Consider the following 19,884-nt stretch of genomic DNA (forward strand, 5'->3'; position numbering starts at 1 on the left):
GACCACAGCAGCAGGGTATAAATATTGGCTAAATAGATTTATTTTCATACAAAGAATACACAGATTCCCCCCCCACTGGGACGCCCCAACCCTGGGGGACACCCTGAGATGTCCCCAGCCACCACCCCGCCAGGCACTACCTCCATTGGTTTTACCAGTGGTATCCGTCCCCGTTTCCAGGGTTTAGTGCCATTGCTGGCATCACCTCGGGGACATCCCTGTCCCCTCTGGGGCCACCTCGGTGCCTGTGTCTGCTGATGCCCGCTCGGGGCACCCTGTCATCGACCACCCTACCCCGTGGGGCACCCCCAGACCTGGTCCTTCGCTCCCTCGTGTCCATGCTGGGGGCATCTCTGGATATTTTGGGGTCCCCCCCGTGCCCTAATACTGAGGCTGGTACAGACAACCCCCCCCCCCCCCCACCCCGTGCCATATGTACACGCTGGATAAAAGAAGAAAATACAGATATTTATAGCGTGGGGGGACAAAATGCCCCCCTAACCCTCCCCCCCAAGTGTCCCCTGTGTCCCCATCCTGGTGTCTCGCTGCCAGCCGGTGCTGTCTCCAGGATGGAGGTGGCTGGTCCTGCCCCATCCTGGGCTGGCTGAGCCCCCGTGCCTCAGTTTCCCCACTGGTCACAGGGCTCATCACCACTCCCTCGCCGCCGCCATGGGGTGGTGGGACATGGAGGATGCAGGGTGAAGAGGAGCTGTGGTGGCCACCCCACAGGGACAAGGGACATGGCCACAAGCCCTGGGGGACATAGGACGAAGCCAGAGGCGCTCAGGATTTACGCTAGAGCGTTCTGCCTCCTGCCTCGCCCCAGCAGAGAAACATCACAAGCAGAGCTACCCGAAGTCCCCGTTTGTCCCCAGATTTGTCACGCCGCTGTCACCCAGCCCTGGGTGTGTGTGTGGGGTCCGGATCCGGCCACCCCACCTCCCTTTGCAGCAGGAGAAGAGGTGGCGGCGGGAGGTCCACAACGGGCTGGCGGGCTCGTGTCCATCCAGCTCAGCTGCGTTTGGTGACCATTTGCCGGTCCCTCTTCTTCTTCTCCATCAACCTGGTGGGGGAGCAGGGTGGTGGCCTTAGGGACCCTCTCAAAAGGGATGTCCCGAAGCCACAGGGAGGGGCCACTCACTTGCGGTTGCGGACTTCGGTGAGCTCCATGAGCCGCTCCTGGGCTGCCCGTAGCTCGTCGAGGCGCTGCTGGTAGCGGGAGTCGCAGCCGTTGGCGCGCTCGTAGCTGGAGACTTGGCTGGAGAGCTCGCTGGCGCGGTCCCGTAGCTGCTGGATGGAGGAGTAGAGGTTCTCCTCGTCTTCCTCCTGCTCTGACACAAAGGTATGAGGCTGGTTGGGGTGGGCAGGACACCTCAGGGTGCTGTTCCCCCTTGTTCTGGCTGGGGAAACTGAGGCAGGGGATTCCCCAAGCTGCCTGGGCCACCTGCCTTGGCGTTAATGATCTCGATGTGGATGAGGAGGGCGGCGAGCTCCAGGTCCTCGGTGTAGCTGTTCTTCAACGGCACCGACCGGTAGCCTGGACACAACACCATGACGTGAGCTCAGCCCCATGGCAGGGTCTGATCCCGTCGCCACGGCCAGATCCCCAGGAGATGATGATGATCGCAGAGGGGTTGGACTAGATGACCTTTAAAAAGCCCTTCCAACTCAAACCATTCTATGATTTGATGATGATGACAGTGATGGTGGTACGGATGGAAGGACCATACCCGTTTTGAGGCCTTTGACGGGGAAGGTGGCTTGTGCCAAGAAGTTGGGGTCGCTGAACATGTCCTCCTCGTATACCACAAAGCGGAGGAAGGCGAACTCAGGGTTGTTGATGTCAAAGACAAACTGCTTGAAGAGCCAGACGGGGTTGAAGCCATTGTCGGCTGGGGGCAAGGAGAGAGCAGGGAGGGTCAGCATGAGGATAAACAGATGGACATCACCAGTATGGCACCAGCACATTAGTGGGAGGTGCCTGTCCACTTCTCCACAAAACCCAGTCCCATCACCCACATGTCCCGGAGAAACCCAAAGGACAAAGTTAGGGTTGTCCCAGCATCCCTGCCTGTCCCCGAGGCGCAGGGGTTGGGTAGGATTGTCATCTGCGTGGATGCTCACCTACAACGTCCGTCTTGTTCTTGCTGTTGTCGTACTCGGAGCCGCACACCTCCACCTCCACAAAGGGGCACACGATGCTCCTCCCGTTCTTGGGCAGGTGCCGGGCACCGAGGATCTGTGGGAGGAAGAGGTGGAAGAGGAAGATGATGTCTGGCCACACCGGGCGAGGAACGACTCCTCAAGCCAGACCCGTGGTTCAGTCAGTTTGGGCTTTCCAAAAGCTTCATGGCCATAATTAGTCACACCACACCTTATTTATGATTTTGGACTGGGTTTAACTTGACTTTAGCCGTATCCATGAAATTATTTAAAAAACTACTTTTGCTGGATTCATGAATCAGGTGCCTACAAGCCGACCTGTCCCAGCTGTAACACCAAAATTACCCAAGGTTTGAGTAAGGTGCTTCTGGGCTTGTTTTATCTACTTTATTCTCCACCTCACTCTTGCTCAGGTTAGGCTCAGCTCAGTGCAATTGTGGGGTTGTCCCTTGGGAAAAATGATGCCATATATGGAGAAAGACCAACAAACCCAAGAGGTCATGCAGTAACGAGCTCCATGGAGGAAATATATGGCTGAAACATGTAAAAAACACCCCCAGTTGACCTAAAAACAAGGAAGAAGGAAGTTCTCAAGTTGATGGTGACCACCTCAAGGTGGACTTCTTGTCCTTGCCCACTTACTTGGAGTTGGACCGTGATGGGTTCCACAATCTTCAGGCTGTTTTTATCGAAGGGGTCAAAGGTCTCATCCCTCATGATGTCAGGCTGCAGGACGTAGCCGCTGCGGCCGCCGAGCATGAAGAGTGCCTGGTTCAGCTGCATCGGCTTGTCTGTGGCCGTGGGGACAGAGAACCTCTGAGCCGTGGGGCTCAGAGACCTCCCCGAGGTCCTTGGGCAGAAGGTCCTGCCCTGGCAAACCCCCTGCTAAGAGCCCCCAACCCTGATTGGAGAAGCGATGCAGCTGGGTTTTGCACGAAGCGCCCAAGAACTGCATGGAGATGTCCCCATTAGGATGAGGACAAAGGTTGGAGAGATCATCCAAACCACCCTCCAGCAACAGGACCCAGGGCATACCCACCGGGGACGGGGATTTTGGGGTAACCTGCGAGGACGAGCCCAGCAACCACCCCAGGAGCAGGATTTACCGGGCGTCTGGAAGTTGAGGGCCACGAGCTGGCTACCACAGATCCACATGGGCAACGGGTCGTAGTTGGAGGAGTCCAGGCGCTGCCCTTTGGGGTAGATGCGGCTGAGCTGGCGCCTGTTGTACTGCAGGAACTTCTTGCCCTTGCTGCGGTTGGCGTACTTCTCCGCCTTGGTCTCCGGGAAGGAGGACATGTCCCGGTAGCATGCCTTGTCCGTGCCAATCTCTGAAAGCACCAAGGTGGTCATCAGTGGAGGACATGGGGCTCTCCGGTGGCCTGAACCACGACTCCTTGGTTCCCCCCACCCATCTCTTCCCATGCTCATCCCATCACCCCCTTTCTCCAGCTCTTACTGTCCTCATCAAACGGCACCGGGCGGCAATACACAACCAGCTCGGAGAGCTCCAGAGCGATCTTCTTCCTCCGCTCCATGATCTTCCCCTCTTGCATCTGCACAAGGGAAAACAGGAGCTGAAAGTCTCCACCCAGCCTCCTCCTTTGGAGACGTTGGGGAGCATCTGCTGGGGGACAGGACCGTCTACCCCATCCTCTGCACCCCGGTGCCCCTCACCCTGGCGTCGGCGTTCTGCGTGGCCTCTCGGATCTTGGCCACCCACTCGCTGAGTTCCTCTTGCGTGTCTGCGGCCACATCCAGTGACTGGGCTGCGTGGGACATCTGCTGGGAATGGATGGTGAAGACAAATGGTTTGGAGCTCCTCCCGTCTTTGGAGATAACTATAAGGACATCAGAGGGGGGCTTTACTCGAAGACATTCCCAACGGATGGCTCTGTGGAGCAAACGAAACCTCAGCGGTCCCGCTCCTGGGCCCCCACCAGCCCTTCCTGGCCATCAGGGTCCTCCTCCCGTGAGGATCCCATTTTTCTAAAGGATGGTTCCAGCTTTCCATGCTGAAACGCATTGTCCTTTGAGCCAGGGGTAAATGAACCCTGAATCATTTGGACCTCCGAATTCCTCCAAATTTCCCCCCAAATCAACCAAAACCCCTCCAAACCCAGCCCCATGTTGCCCCCGGCCACACTGTGCCAAGCACAAGTCTGGCTGGCAATTGCAAGATGAGTTTGGGGAGCCTCAGCTCACAGCACTGAGCTTCAGCATGGGGTGCACGCCATCCCAGCGGGCTTCCACAGCCACGGTGGGGGGACGTGATCGGGGACACTCACCGACGTGGCAGGACGGTACGTCGATGAAGCCCTTCAAGAAGTTCCCCAGGGGGCTGTTTTCCGATGACTGCAAGAGAGAAAGGAAGAAGGGGACGGTGGGGCAGGCATGAAGGGCCAAACCTGGTGCCCACTCCGTTTGCAGCCCCCCTCCAGGTCTCTGAATGGGCCAAGTTTGAGCAAAAGCAGAGAAAAAACACTCTCTTGACATGCTCTGCCCTGCGGATGAGCATCCCGCAGCCTCTGGATAAGGGACTGGGCTGGCACAAGGCTGGGAGCATCTCAGGTGGCTTCAGTCCCAGGTGTGTGGGGACATGGCACTCACGGCCTCATCCTGCTCCTGCGCTTGCGTGCTGACGATCTCCTCCACGTAGTTGGCCGGGAACCACAGTTGCTTCTTGCCCCCGTAGTCCCCCCGCCACCTGCAAGGGGTGAGAGGATCAAGGCAAGCGGACCGATTTGGGGGGGGGCAGGAGTGTTCATGCTGCATGCAAATATCGGGGAGCAGTTGGAGAAGGGGTGGGGGGGTAGGGGGGGTGGGGGGACAGAAAAGGAGGCAGTTAAAACCCACCGCAGGACGACCCGCGGGAAAACCCAGGGTGTCCCCTCCACCTCCCACCCAGGGTGAAATCCCACCCAACCGTCCTCACCAGCCGCCGTCCTGCTTGTCGACGTTGTGGATGATGGCCTGCTTGCAGAACGACAGCTCGTCCTCCCGCTGTGCTTTGTAGTCGTAGAGAGCCTTCACTGTGCACTGGGCCACCGGGGAGAAGGACACGTCACCACCCAGTGCCCAGGGACACTGGTGGGCAGCACGCCCCACTCAGCCCAGCTCCTTGAGCCCCCATGGTGGAGCAGGGGGGGCTCCTGAGGGTTCAACGCCTCAAATGATGCCCCCAGATTGCTCATGCTAGAAGTGAGACATGTTAGAGGGGACAGGAGGTCTGGAGATGCCTGTAGGACCACCACATTCAGCAAAAAATAAAGTGAGTTCCTCTTCTGGGTCCCCCAGTGGTTTCTACTGGTGCACTGAAGGGGTTAATCCCCTGAAATTAGCACAATCCCTGAGAAAAAACCCTTTGGGTTAAGCTTTCCTGTTTCTGGTCTTAGCCTGAGAGCTGTTCTGCTGAAAAGGGACCTTCAAGGCACCAACAGTGCTGAACCATGGGATTATAGGATCCCAGGGAAGGAACCTTGGGGCTCCAGTCCAGCCTCCTCTAGGATCAGCTCCGAGACCATACTGGTCCCCAAAACCTCTGAGAATAGAGACTAGGTCAGGTCCGAGACCAGCCCAGTCACAAAAACCTCCAAGGATGGAGATTGGGTCAACTCTGAGACCAGCCTAGTCCAAAAAACCTCTGAGGGTGGAGAGCAGCTCAGGTCCAAGACCAGCCCAGTCCCAAAAACCTCCAAGGATGGTGACTTCACCACCTGGGAACTGACCCTAAACCTGCTCTTTTGGGGTTCCCCAGTGCAAAGGGATCCATGGGGGTTTCCTTGTTGTTAGGGCAAACTTGTGCCAGGTCCTTGCTCCAGACTGGGCTATCTCCAGACCCGTCCACCCCCCAACCCCTCTCACTGTCACTGAAGCTTGAACTGTCCCCAAGTAATGGTGATGCAAGAAGGGTCCAGCTCCAGCATCACTCGAGGGTCAGAAAAACGTAGCGAAACATCACCACTTCTCAGGTCAGTGGTGGGAGATGTGGTGGGTCTGAGGGGGCACCACTCAGGAGCAACAGCCCTAGAATCATCACGTCCCACCATGCTGTGCCTCCCAGGGACACCACCTCGGCCCCTTACCCTGGCCATTGGCATCTTGTTGGCCTCTACGTAGAAGTGGGGGGTCCGCACCTCATACAGGGCTCCATAGTCCAGCTCCTGCAAGGAGAAATGCCGGAGTGGGTCATCAGGATGTGGGCAGGGGCTACAAGGGGATGTGGTGGGAGCCGGGCTACCGTGTGTGATCGAGAGGAGGATGAGAGGGGCCTAATATCCCTTTGCAACTTGTTGGAAGGGAATTACGGTGGGCAATGGCTGTGGAATGAACTTGGTTGGTTCTGGTCGGGCTTCAACCAAGAGGTTGGAGGAGACTTTCCCACCATGGTGGATCGGGGGACAGGGCTGGGTTGCCCATCCCCACCATCCCGACCACTGGGAGCACTCACGGTGGTGCCCATCTTCTCCAGGGTCTCCTCGTTGATGGGGTAGCGCAGCTTCATCTTGCGGTAGAGCGGGTGCTTCTCGTAGTAGCTGATGAGGTCCACGAGGCTCTCAAACTCGGCTGAGCTGCCCAGCATGAAGAGCCGACCTTCCTGCTGGATGCGGCAGTGCTTGATCTTCCCCTCCGCCCTGAGGCCAAGAGAGCCGGGGGGGGGGGGAATACGTGAGGGATGGCTGGACCCCGGCTCCATGATGGGGATGGGCAGGAGGTGATGCCACTGAGGTGCCCGCTCTGACAACGTGGCTTTCACATCATCACAGCTACAGGATCCTCCCCGTGACAGCATCACGCACCCCACCGCCGTCCCCCTGCTGCCACCCTGCCACCCAGCACGGCGTCACAACAGACACGAGCCAAGAAGTTCTTGGTTTGGCCGGCGACGTGGGCGTCGTGGCTGAGCCCAGTTGGCCTTGGGGTGCCGGGGTGGCCACACTCACCGGAAGGAGATGGCGTAAGAGTTGGGTTCACTGCGCTTGCGCACCAGGAAGGCTCCGTCCCTCGGGACCCGCATCAGCATGTGCTCGGCCTGCAGGCGCGTCAAGCTGGCGTGGTACCACCTAGGCAGGCAGAGCATGGAGGTGGTGGGCTGGCATCAGCATCCCCACACCCCGGAGGGGCACCCAAGACCTGACACCGGGGGTGGAGGAGGCTGGGGGACCCGAGGGACCAAGGGGATGGGGACCATCCTCACTCTTTGCTCTCGTGGGCATTGGGTTGGGGGACGGGGTCGGTGAGGCGCATCTCGAACTCGTTGCAGCGGAGCGGCACCTCGCGGTAGTGGCAGATGAGGCTGTAGAGGCTGTCGAAGACCAAGTTGTCCGTCAGGTAGAACTTGGTGGCGCCGGCCTCCTGCCGCGAGTGGATCCGACAATGCTGCACCCGGCTGGACCTCCTGCCGTGGTGGTGGGGGGAAAGGCAGGGGTCAGTCAATTCGGATCCACGTCCCCACTGTCCCCCGTCCAGGGGTCTGCGTGCCACACAAAAAGGTGGCGTTTCCCCCCCTCAAAAAGTCATTCCAACCACCAAAGCAGGTATCAGCTGGAGGGTCAGCCCCCGGTGGGATGTCCAGACCAGAGCAGGGAGGGTGAGATCCTGCCTGTCCCCTGGAGCTCCTACCAGAAAGAGAGGGTGTAGTCGCCCACGAAGGTCTCGCTCTCGCGCACCAGGAAGGTGCCGTCCTTGCCTCCCGTCTCGGTGCAGTACTCGTGCAGCAGCTTCTCAGCGATCTGTCGACCGTCGCGGCCTCCTCCCAGCTTCCCATGGAACCACTTCTCCGTGAAGTGCAGCTCGTTGTTGTTGAACTCCTGCAAGTTCACCCCCAAAATGGACACTGCCAGGCTCTCGCCCTCCCCACAGAGTCCTCCCTAAATCCTTCTGCCCCTCACGCACCTCTTTCTGCTCCACCTCCTCTTCATCCTCATTGAACTGGTAGCGGGATGTCTCCTCTGAATAGTAGATCTTGTTACTCGTCAGGACAAAATAATGGGGGCTCCAGGTCTGAGAGGAAGGAAGAACATCACCAGGGTGGGGAGAATGATGGCATGGAGAGATGAGGCTTTGAGGCCCCTGTTTCTGCCCCTTCCTGTCTCCCATGGAGGGGAAGCCCATGCCCCATGCCCACCCCAAACCCCAGTGCTCATCCCCATCTTACAGACCCTGCTCGGCCCCTGGCTGCCATCGGCAGGGAGACCCTTACGTGGTCGATGGGGTCTTCAAGGTAGAGGATCCCGTTCTTGATGGAGTTGCTGATGTCGTTCTCGGAGTAACTGGCGGTGGAGACCTCCTCGTACAAGTTCCCTTCGACCAGCTTTTTGTGCTGGGGACAGGCCAGGGAGGGGAAGGGAGCTCAGTGGTGGGCATGGTGTCCCTGTCACACTGATTTCCCAGCCCTCAGGCCATTCTCAGGCTTCTACAGGTCCCTTTCCACCACCCCCTGTTCCCTTTGACCGTCTCTTGCAGTAGAATTTCAGAGACATGTCCTACTTGTGCACAGAGGGACATCACTCTTGAATCCCAAGATTTGGGAGAATCACCATCCCTCCCAGACCAACATGGCCCTTTCCTCTCCTGCAAAGAGGGGCTTTGGGGTGTTGCCCACTCTGCACCTTGATTAGGATCTTCTTCTTGAGCTGGGTGGGTGAGGGCAACTCATCGGCGTTGATGTCCACTGGCTTGGTGAGCAGCATGTCCCCGAAGACCTTCTTGAAGTGGGAGGCCATGTTCCTCTGCTGGACAATGCTGCAGTGGTCTTCAATGGAGAGGATGATGGGAAACCTGGAGGAAGCAGGTGGGGATGGAATGGTGGCCTCAGATGAAGGTAAAAGAGAGGTTGCCTGCCCGGCCCAGAATTGGGGTGTCGTTGAGGGGCTGGGTCTTACTCAGAGGTGACGAACGCATGTTCCTTGATGGTGTGCAGCACATCCAGGAACTTGATCTTGGAGGTGAGCGTGTGGCCGTGGTAGATGATGGGGAGATCATCTGGGCCGTCCCAGCAGTCCACTGCGTGGGGAGACACCTTGGTTAACACATGCTGGTCACTGACCATGTTTTCGAGCCCCTGAAGGACATGAAAGACCTCCCACCCCAGTGCTGTGGGATGGGTGAAGGGGATGGCCTGTCTGATGCAACATGAGGTGCTGGGGGGTGGGGGTGGGGGTGGTGCTCAGCATCTCTGCGAAGTGCTGTGGGGACTCACGCTCGATGCAGCGGCAGCCCATGCGCAGGCAGCGGGCATACGCCTCCAGGGAGGACTCGCTGGAGAACTGGTCTCCTGTCAGGTACCTGCAGAGGAGAAAAAGGGACCATCGGTGCCCAGAGGTGTCTGGGTCAGGGTGATGGAGGTCCTCATGGAGTGGTGCCTTGGTCAGGGTGATGAAGGACGTCATGGAGGTCCTGGAGGAGGGCCCACCCTGTCCTTACGTGTTGTGGGAGGAGGAGATCCAGTACTGGGACAGGGGGTGGTTCATCTCCTCGGGCACCACGCGCTCATACTTGGCGTCCATCACCATGTTCTCCTTGGAGAAGAGGTACGTGAGGAACTGGGGGGGAAGCAGAGAGGTCAGAGCCTGATGGAGCCAGGGAGACATCCCTGGGTGGGTTCTGCATGGGGCCACTCACCTCATCCAGCTGGAAGGAGGGATCCGCTGCCTCGTTGGAGCCTTCCTTGAGGTAGGTGCACATGTAGTCCCGCACCATGCCCACGTCACTGGCCCAGGGTTCCTGGGGTGCAAATGCGGCCATTGTTATGGGGGAACCAGGCTGGGGCATCCCATGGGGGTCCCCTAGATTGGGGATGAGAGGGATCCACAGGGATCTCTAAGAGCACCCACCTTCTGGTCGTGCAGCAGGAACTTCTGGAAGTCGTAGAGGGAGACTTGGCACATCTCGGGGCGGTCCACGTTCCTGGGACATGGAGCAGTCATCGGTGAGGACCGGGAGCAGGAGTTGGAGTAGACCCCATGGGAGAGTTGAGGCTGCCAGTGGCCACCTGCAGCTCAGCCTCCCTATGCCCCCCACTCCTACAAGCTGCTTGGGGAAAGCGCAGGACATGTGGGTGCAGGGGGAACCTTGAGCTGTTGGGTGCTGCTAGAGCAAGGACTCCCAGTGTCACCCAGTGACCTGGGACAGGTAGACACACAGCTGGAGTGTGCAGCGTTGCCTGAGGATATGGGGAGGAGGACAGGGCAACCTGTCCCGACATCCCTGGCACCCATCCTTACTCTCATCCCTGCTCCCATCTCCATGCCCTTCCTCGCTCAAATCCCTGCTTCCATCCCCACTCCCATCTCACTCCTATCCTTGCTTGTCCCTGCTCACATCCTTGCTCCCATCCCACTCCCATCCCTGCTCCCATCCCTCTGCCAATCCCACTCCCATCTCTGCTCCCATCCCCTCTCCCATTCCTGTTTCTATCTCACTCCCATCCCTGCTCATCTCTGCTCCCATACCTGTTCCCATCCCCTCTCCCATTCTCACTCTCATCTCTGCTCCCATCCCCTCTCCCATCCTTCCTCATCCCTACGCCCATCCCTGCTCATTCCCGCTCATCCCTGTTCCCATCCTCCCTCCCATCCCCTCTCCCATTCCTGCTTCTATCTCACTCTCATCCCCTCTCCCATCTTGCTCCCATTCCCACTCCCATCTCTGCTCCCATCCCACTCCCATTCCAGCTCCCATCCCACTCCCATTCCAGCTCCCATCTCTGCTCCCATCCCCTCTTCCATCCTTTCTCATCCCTGTTCCCATCCCTGCTCATCTATTCTCTCATCCCTGTTCCCAACCCCGCTCCCATTCCCACTCCCATCCCTGTTTCCATCCCCGCTCCCATTCCCACTCCCATCTCTGCTCCCATCCCCTCTCCCATCCCACTCCTATCCCACTCCCATTCCCACTCCCATCTCTGTTCCCATCCTCACTCCCATCCCTGTTCATCTCTGCTCCCATCCCTGTTCCCATCCCCACTATCATCCCCACTCCCATCTCTGCTCCCATCCCACTCCTCTCCCACTCCCATCCCACTCCCATTCCAGCTCCCATCTCTGCTCCCATTCCCACTCCCATCCCTGTTTCCATCCCTGCTCCCATTCCCACTCCCATCCCCTCTCCCATCCCACTCCCATCCCTTCTCCCATCCCCTGCTCTGCCCCGCAGCCCGGCTGCATTGCCCACCCATCGGATCCAACCCTCGGAGGCTTGGCGGGGACGGGAGCCGTGATGCCCCCGGGTACTCACCGCAAGGGGAAGGAGAGCTCCAACTGCTCGATGACCTGCAAGGCAAAGGAGGGGACCAGGCTTAGCTGGTGGGGGACACGCCACACCGGGTGGAGGGGTGCTTGGGAGGACACACCGCGGCTCTTACCGACTTCTGCGCATCAAACATCAGGTTTTTGTAGAACTGGATGAAGTGGGAGAAAGTCATCTCATTCCTGGCTTCCACCTCCTGTGGGAGACGGTGTTGCATGAGAGTGGGGCCACCCGACTGGAGCCAGTGACACTGGGGTTGGCTCCAACTCAGCTGTGGGGGCTCAAAGACCTTTTTCTTGCATATCTGGGGTACCTGGGGGGGTCCTTACCACGAGCTTGTCCCGCAGGAACCTCATGTTGGGGACGCGGTAGTTCACCTGGGGCAGCATGGCCTTCAGGTCCTTCACCGTGATGCTGTGGGAGGGCGAGCTGGTGTTAGGGCGCCGGCCAGACCCCGCAGAAGATGGACAACTCCTGGATTGTGCCTCAGCTCCCAACACCAAGTGTCCCACCCCAAATCCTGGTGCCAGCGTTGACTCCGGTGTGGGGGTCTTACCCTACTGGACTATGGACCCCCACAATGGCACAGGACCCATAATTGTATGTGGTCTGGCACAAGTGTGAGCGGAGGGCCGGGGAGAGGGAGCGCATCCAAGAACCAGTCAGGCGCCCTCAGCCATCACCCCGTCTGGAGACGATGCCCATCCCCAACCCCATAATCATTTAAGTTCAAATTCACTTGATTTGGGGTTTTTCCTCTCTTGGGGAGATGTTTATGGGCTGCATTAATGGTCCATCTCCTCCTGGCGCTGGTGGAAATGCAGCAGCAGACATGGGGTCACCAGGGTCCCTATGGTCCTTAGGAGGGGACCTGCACCCCAGCCTCTGATTTTCGGTGCCTTCAAGCACCCCAAACAACCTGGGACTACGTTATCCCACAAACCTCACCCCTAGTCTGGCTCAGTCTCCAGATTTGGGGTGAAAATGAGGGGATATGGCTCTGTCCAGCTAAAACCCCTGGCTACTTCCCAGCACGGGGCTCACCTGCCTTCCCGTGACCGGTCCATCCCATCAAACTGTTTCCGCAGCCACCTGGGAAGGAAGGGATGATGGACAGATGATGTTTAGCCCGAGGGGGGACAAATCCCAAAGGGGTTTTGTCCCCCAGATCCCCAGACAGGGACTGGGAAATGGGACCTGCCAGTCCTTTCCCACCTCTCGATCTGCAGTGGGGTCTGGGCTTTTTGGGTGTCTGCCACCAGCCAGTTGAGGCCCGTTATCCACAGGTTGATGTCCTCCTCACAGAAAGCTGGAGGAGGAAGAGGAAGGTGGTGAGGTTAAGATGGGAGAAATGGGATGCTGGGGAGGGGATGAGAGCCAAAGGGTGGCCGGGGGGGAGTGGGGAGCCCACGCACCAGCCACGCTGAGCGTCCGCAGCCTGAAGTCCATCCCGTAGAGGATGATGAAGCACATGGTGAAGTCGAGCTTGCGAGCGTCCTCGGGGTAGCGCTCGAAGTCCCGCGAGTTCTTCCCCAGGCGGATCTCCTTGATCTCCCGAATGTCGACTGCAGGGAGAGAGGAAGAGGGGACTGTCCACTGCCACCCTGCCACCGTGGACCCACGCGCGGGGCTCTGGGAGGAGGTGGGACTACCAGGAGACCATGTGTCCCTCTGGGAAGCCTCCTCCCCGAGATGGAGCGTCCTCATGGCACTGCTCACGGGTGGGTGCTGTGGCCATGTGTCCTCCAAGGAGACATGTCCCCACTGCCCTCCAGTGACGCATCTGCTAGCGTGACGGCACCACAGGGATCGCATGTCCTTCAGGGAACCCCGAATGGGGCGTCCCTGCGACTCTGCCTGTTGGCACGTGATGGCATCATAGGTGCCATGGCCACGTGTCCTCCAGGGATCCGTGTCCCCAGGACAGGGTGTCCCCGAAGCGCTGCTGCACTTGCGGGACACCACCGTGGGTGCCACGGCCATGTGTTCTCCAGGGAGCCACATCCCCAGGACGGGGTGTCCCTGCAGCACTGCCTCCAGGTGTGTGATGGCACCCCACTCCTGTGTGTCCTCCAGGGCACTCGTGTCCCCAGGATGTGATGTCCCGACAGCGCTACCCACGGGTTTCCCAGCTTTGTGGGTGCCGCGTGTCCTCCAGGCTCAGCCTGCCCCATCCCAACTGACGCGTCTCCAGCCCCCACTCCCCTGCCTTCTCTACCCTGCTCTGGGGTAGGCTGAGCTCATCTTTTAATTGAAGACATCTGCCCAAAGGTGGCAATTTGGAGCCCCGGCAGCCCAGACCGCAGGGCGTTTCTTTCCTGCTGCGCTGATCTCTCATTATCTTGCTATATAAAGCCCAGCCGGCGGCGGGAGGGCTGGGTTTCCGGACCACGGTCTTCCTCACCGTTACGCCGCTGAGGAAGATTTCCAACCCTTGCTTTTGCCGAGTGGACATGTCCCACCAGGAGCAGGATAATATGATGATGATATTAGTAATAACACCCAAAGGTGTTTTCGATACCACAACCATCACCCCCTGGGCAGCTTTGTACACCAGGGCTGGGCCTTCGGCACCGGAAAGGGCTTTGTACGTCCGAGGGCGGCCGGACCACGGACCATGGTGCTGGGGTATTGTCCTGCTGAGGAAATGGGTCATTTCCTGGAGAATTTCCAGCCCGGCTGTGTTTCCGATGCGGTGGTGGGGAAGGGTGCAGGCATGCTGGTGCCTGGATGGAAACGCTCAGCCGAACCCGAAGTGGGGAAAGACAAGCCAAATGCAAGGAGGAATAAGATATGGGGGGGAAAATTGGTCTGATTAAGCAGGAAAAGAGGTGCAGTGTAGTTTTTCTTGGGGGAAAAGCTCCGGAAAACACTGAAGGCTTTATCCAGCCTTCTCTAGCTGGATGACCGCAAACCAAATTTCACAGATCCGGGTGGGATCTACACCCCTGCATGTGCTTTGTTTTGGGACTAGATCTCAAGAAATGAAACCCCGTTGCTGTCACCATGGAGCCCCCATGGCTCGGAGCAAACCCTCTTTGGTACAAGCAGGCAAATCTTTGGGATTAAAGATGGGTTTATAGGTTAAAAATCAGTCACTCATCCCCAAATCTGCCCATGCAAAGGGCACCAGAGAGGGGGGAGAAGCCAGTGGCTACCGGGGCTCTGCCAACCAGTTGCAATGTAGCCATCCCCCCGATTCAACACCTCCAGGATCCGACCTCAGACCTCACCTCTGGATGATGCCAATAATCATGGAATGGTTTGTGTTGGAAGGGACCTTTGAAGGTCATCTAGTCCGACCCCCCTGCCATGAGCAGGGACATCTTCAATGAGATCAGGTTGCTCAAAGACTCTTCCAACCTGACCTTGAACATTTCGAGGGATGGGGCATCGACCACCTCTCTCTGGGCACCCTGGGCCAGTGTCTCACCACCCTCAGTGTAAAAACGTTCTTCCTTATATGTAGTCTAATTCTCTCCTCTTTTAGTTTAAAACTGTTACCCCTTGTCCTATTGCAACAGGCCCTACTAGAAAGTCTCTCCCCACCTTCCCTGTCCCCCCCTTCAAGCCCCGGGAGGCCGCTCGAAGGGCTCCCCGGAGCCTTCTCTTCCCCAGGCTGAACCCCCCCAGCTCTCTCAGCCTTTCTCCACAGCAGAGCTGCTCCAGCCCTCGGACCATTTCCGTGTCCCTCCTCAGGCCCCGCTCCAACAGGTCCGTGTCTGGCCCGTGCTGGGGACCCCCGAGCTGGCTGCAGGGCTCCGGGGGGGCTCCCCAGAGCGGAGCAGAGGGGGAGAATCCCCCCCCCTGGACCCGCCGGCCACGCTGCTTGGGGTGCAGCCCAAGATACGGTTGGTTTTCGGGGCTGTGAGCGCACGTTGCCGGCTCACGTTCCGTTTTTCATCCACCGACACCCCCAGGTCCTTCTCCGCAGGGCAAATAGCCCGGCCCTGCAAAGAGCTGGGGGAAGAGGGAGCGGCGCGGGGCTTCACAATGCAACGCGGCTGGCGGCTTCCTGGAAACCACATCTGCAGCGGATTTGCAGCGATCATGTCAGAACTATGTCTCCAAACTCCTCCCTGCATTGTCTCAGGGGTCCCGGGCGATTAAAACACTCTGGAAGTCGGTTCCAGCTGCGAAAATCCCTTTTCTCTTCTAATGCAAAGTGAACAGCATGGTGCAAAGAAGATTTTAAATGGTGGGAAGATGATGTAGGACCAGGTTCCGCCCGGTGGCTTTTAGGGATGCTGAGAGCCTGGGTGTTTTCTTAATGCATTAGGAGCAAAGCAAAGCAGCTGGAGGGAATGGTTGTGCTGGGAAATCCCACTGGCTTGGGCAGTGCTGCGGTGGCACAAGCCACGTCCCCTCGTGTTTGCCTCAGTCATCCCATCCTGCAGGACACGTGGCAGCTCAGACCCTCCTGTACAGGGGGGATTGGGCCATCTCATCCCCCTGGGCTCCCCGTGGTGTTGTGAAGCTGATTTAAAACCTGAAATAAAACATTTCCTCCCGGTCCAGCAGTGTTAAACCCCATCAGGATTTTCTCCTCCCCGGGTGGTCCTATTTCTAATTATTTGGTGTTAACAAGGTTGGAGGTGTGATCCCAATTCGCCGTTGTTGTGGCAGATCACTCCTTCAAAACGCTCTTGGGTTTGCCAAGCTGCTTTCACCTTTATTTCTTTTAATTTCTTGCAATGATCCCTTTTGGGCCCTTTTCTGCTAGGTTTCATCCTTGTGCTGAGGACCAGGGTCTGCCGAAGGCGACGAGCTGGAAACCCTCCAGGATGAGGTTAACTTTGGAGGCGATGCTACAGGCGACCCCATGGCACGGACACGCGTCCATTGGCTGATTAATGAAGCGTGTAATTAGCCTGCATGGTTCGGGGGGGGTCTAGAGGAGAGCCAGGATCAGTGTCCTGGCCCTTCCAGTCCGCAACAGAGACATCAGCGCCGTTGGTTGTCTCCGCTAATCCCTCTGCGAGCAGAGTGCCTGGTTGAAAGGGGGGGGATTTAAAACGGCCTGGGTGGGCGTGAAGTCGGGCACGGGGTGAGAATGAGACCTTAGAGGGATGAATACGAGATCCTGGCACTTCCATAATATCATGGCGAGTGGGAGGACGGGTGAACATGGAGCAGGACTGAACCAGGGGGTGAAGGTGTTTGCTCCCACTCCAGACTGGGGAAAGTGAGTGGTGGGACTGGATGGCAGGATTGTACCATTTCCAGAGGGATTTTCTTCCTTTTTTTTTTTTATTTTTTCCCCTTCTGGATGACCTTGGACGATGGCCACTCATTCCCATGGAGAGTTTTGGGCTGTTGCATGGGAGAAGCCAGATCCCAAGGCACCGGTGGGGAAATTGAGGCAGGGCATTGGGAATGTACCGAGAGCCTGACCCAGTAGCACGCAGTGTTCCCAAAAACACCCAACGAGGCAGAAAGGCGTTATTTCCAGGAGCGGAGAATGAGCTCTTCCCCGTGAGGACCAAAACTACCTCTCCAAAAACGGGTGCCCCTCCTCGCCTCACCCATCCCTCCTCCTTCTCCTCCTACAAATCTGCTCCCACGCCCAGCAGGTCCGGACAAGCACGGATCCTGCTCTTGCCGATGCTCATCCCCGGGTGCCACCTTCCTTCCCACCTCCAAGCCTCGCCATAGCCAGTATTCCAGCTGGGAATCGGCCTCTCCAAGCAGGAGCCGAACCCTCCTGGGAATTTCGCTCTGTCTCATGCAAAATTAGCAGCGGGTGGTGATTTTTGAGTGGGAGATAGGTGATTTTTAATGATACCCTCTGACCCACCCCCCCCCCCCAAGGGAAAAGGCACCTATTATCTACTGAATCTCCAGGGTGGGCTTTGCCATCGTCCCGGTGAGGTGATACCCCCCAAACTGGGTTCCTCCCCACATGGGGATGTGGGATGAAGCAACAGTATAGCTCCATGCCACCCCAACCCCATGTTTTCATCCATTGGCTCTTTTTAGCTCAATTTAAGAGGAGGTACAAGCCTTGAGGTTACGAGCGACAGCGTAACGAGCACCAAGCCCCACAGATACCTGGTGGTAGGATTATGCCCCAAGAGCCTACTAGCCACCAGCGAAGCCACAAGTAAGGGTGATTTTTATGGGTGCACCGGTGGGAGCATCTCCTGTGCCGGATGCCAATGCCACCAGTGCAAACTTTGCTTTGATGTCATTAATGCACGTGGGGCAGAGCCCAAGCTGGCCAAGTCCTCTCGGGGTTGCATGGGGCTATCACCATGCTCCACCCCATGCTGCTGCCTGCCCCAGAAGCCTGAGCACCCCATTTTTGGGGTTAAAAGCACCGTGAGCAGGCAAGGTGGTGGCTGGCTCCTTTACCTTCTTGCCAGGGAGGGTATAAAACCTCAGGGATGAAATGGCAGCAGCTTGAGCCCCATGACAACTTATGGACCGCATGAGCTGGGGTGGAGGAGGCGAGGGTTGCTCTGCCCAGCAGCTCCTGCATTTCGATCTCTGGGCATCCTACCATGGCCAGAAACCCCACTGTGGTAGGGCATCCCAACACGGTGGGGCGCCCCCACTGCAGCCAGGCACCCCACCATGGCCAGAGACCCCACTGTGGTAGGACATTCAAATATGGCCAGGATCCCACTATGGTTGGGCACCCCACCACGGCCAGGCACCCTGCTGTAGCCAGACACCCCGTTATTTCCAGGTACCCTACTACAACCAGGCACCCCATTACAGTCAGACACCCCACTACGTGCAGTCACCCCCAGGCATCTCACCAGATTAGGGCACCCCAACATGGCCAGGCACCCCACTGCCAGGCATCCCGTCACGCCTGGGCACCCCACGGCCAGTCACCCCACCACAGCAGGGCATCCCACCACAGCCAGGCACCCCACAGCCAGGCACCCCACCGTAGTAGGACATCCCACCATGACCAGGCACCCCACAGCCAGGCACCCCAACATGGCTGGGCACCCCACGGCCAGTCACCCCCACCACGATAGGGCACCCTACAACAGCCAGGCACCCTATGGCCGGTCACCCCACCACAGCAGGGCATCCCACCACAGCAGGGCATCCCACCACAGCCAGTCACCCCACCGTAGTAGGACATCCCACCATGACCAGGTACCCCACAGCCAGGCACCCCACCGTAGTAGGACATCCCACCATGACCAGGCACCCCACAGCCAGGCACCCCACCGTAGTAGGACATCCCACCATGACCAGGTACCCCACAGCCAGGCACCCCACCGTAGTAGGACACCCCACCATGACCAGGCACCCCACAGCCAGGCACCCCACCGTAGTAGGACATCCCACCATGACCAGGCACCCCACAGCCAGGCACCCCATCGTGGCTGGGCACCCCACGGCCAGTCACCCCCACCACAATAGGGCACCCTACAACAGCCAGGCACCCTATGGCCGGTCACCTCACCATGGCCAGTCATCCCACCACAGCAGGGCATCCCACCACAGCCAGTCACCCCACCGTAGTAGGACATCCCACCACGACCAGGCACCCCACAGCCAGGCACCCCAACATGGCTGGGCACCCCACGGCCAGTCACCCCCACCATGATAGGGCACCCTACAACAGCCAGGCACCCTATGGCCGGTCACCCCACCACAGCAGGGCATCCCACCACAGCAGGGCATCCCACCACAGCCAGTCACCCCACCGTAGTAGGACATCCCACCATGACCAGGCACCCCACAGCGAGGCACCCCACCGTAGTAGGACACCCCACCACGACCAGGCACCCCACAGCCAGGCACCCCATCGTGGCTGGGCACCCCACGGCCAGTCACCCCCACCACAATAGGGCACCCTACAACAGCCAGGCACCCTATGGCCGGTCACCTCACCATGGCCAGTCACCCCACCACAGCAGGGCATCCCACCACAGCCAGGCACCCCACAGCCAGGCACCCCACCGTAGTAGGACATCCCACCATGACCAGGCACCCCACAGCGAGGCACCCCACCGTAGTAGGATATCCCACCATGACCAGGCACCCCACAGCCAGGCACCCCAACATGGCTGGGCACCCCACGGCCAGTCACCCCCACCACGATAGGGCACCCTACAACAGCCAGGCACCCTATGGCCGGTCACCCCACCACAGCAGGGCATCCCACCACAGCCAGTCACCCCACCGTAGTAGGACATCCCACCACGACCAGGCACCCCACAGCCAGGCACCCCACCGTAGTAGGACATCCCACCACGACCAGGCACCCCACAGCCAGTCACCCCACCGTAGTAGGACATCCCACCACGACCAGGCACCCCACAGCCAGGCACCCCATCGTGGCTGGGCACCCCACGGCCAGTCACCCCCACCACAATAGGGCACCCTACAACAGCCAGGCACCCTATGGCCGGTCACCCCACCATGGCCAGTCACCCCACCACAGCAGGGCATCCCACCACAGCCAGGCACCCCACAGCCAGGCACCCCACCGTAGTAGGACAT

General features: G+C 58.8%; 1 protein-coding gene across 1 annotated transcript in view; it reads right to left on the reverse strand.

The window, feature by feature from the left end:
* Positions 1 to 872: 872 nt before the first annotated feature.
* The window catches only part of LOC122152703 (1-phosphatidylinositol 4,5-bisphosphate phosphodiesterase gamma-1-like), a 20,375-nt gene continuing 1,363 nt past the window's right edge, over positions 873 to 19,884 (reverse strand). Inside the window, exons 2-32 of the mRNA XM_042786242.1 lie at positions 12,828 to 12,977; positions 12,628 to 12,721; positions 12,457 to 12,504; positions 11,742 to 11,826; positions 11,528 to 11,608; positions 11,401 to 11,435; positions 9,999 to 10,071; positions 9,787 to 9,888; positions 9,589 to 9,707; positions 9,365 to 9,450; positions 9,048 to 9,168; positions 8,775 to 8,943; positions 8,366 to 8,485; positions 8,059 to 8,166; positions 7,786 to 7,973; positions 7,361 to 7,561; positions 7,107 to 7,226; positions 6,614 to 6,797; positions 6,249 to 6,326; positions 5,099 to 5,202; positions 4,774 to 4,870; positions 4,452 to 4,518; positions 3,841 to 4,004; positions 3,623 to 3,719; positions 3,270 to 3,494; positions 2,806 to 2,954; positions 2,125 to 2,239; positions 1,731 to 1,892; positions 1,449 to 1,537; positions 1,142 to 1,326; positions 873 to 1,063 (exon numbers count right to left, since the gene is read on the reverse strand). Of these exons, the coding sequence (XP_042642176.1) occupies positions 1,012 to 1,063; positions 1,142 to 1,326; positions 1,449 to 1,537; positions 1,731 to 1,892; positions 2,125 to 2,239; positions 2,806 to 2,954; positions 3,270 to 3,494; positions 3,623 to 3,719; positions 3,841 to 4,004; positions 4,452 to 4,518; positions 4,774 to 4,870; positions 5,099 to 5,202; positions 6,249 to 6,326; positions 6,614 to 6,797; positions 7,107 to 7,226; positions 7,361 to 7,561; positions 7,786 to 7,973; positions 8,059 to 8,166; positions 8,366 to 8,485; positions 8,775 to 8,943; positions 9,048 to 9,168; positions 9,365 to 9,450; positions 9,589 to 9,707; positions 9,787 to 9,888; positions 9,999 to 10,071; positions 11,401 to 11,435; positions 11,528 to 11,608; positions 11,742 to 11,826; positions 12,457 to 12,504; positions 12,628 to 12,721; positions 12,828 to 12,977 (3,668 nt within the window). The 3' untranslated portion in view covers positions 873 to 1,011. The remainder of the gene's footprint in view (positions 1,064 to 1,141; positions 1,327 to 1,448; positions 1,538 to 1,730; positions 1,893 to 2,124; positions 2,240 to 2,805; positions 2,955 to 3,269; positions 3,495 to 3,622; positions 3,720 to 3,840; positions 4,005 to 4,451; positions 4,519 to 4,773; positions 4,871 to 5,098; positions 5,203 to 6,248; positions 6,327 to 6,613; positions 6,798 to 7,106; positions 7,227 to 7,360; positions 7,562 to 7,785; positions 7,974 to 8,058; positions 8,167 to 8,365; positions 8,486 to 8,774; positions 8,944 to 9,047; positions 9,169 to 9,364; positions 9,451 to 9,588; positions 9,708 to 9,786; positions 9,889 to 9,998; positions 10,072 to 11,400; positions 11,436 to 11,527; positions 11,609 to 11,741; positions 11,827 to 12,456; positions 12,505 to 12,627; positions 12,722 to 12,827; positions 12,978 to 19,884) is intronic.

The sequence above is a fragment of the Tyto alba genome, unplaced genomic scaffold, assembly GCF_018691265.1.
Source record: "Tyto alba isolate M040663 unplaced genomic scaffold, T.alba_DEE_v4.0 Super-Scaffold_9, whole genome shotgun sequence".
NCBI lineage: Eukaryota > Metazoa > Chordata > Aves > Strigiformes > Tytonidae > Tyto > Tyto alba.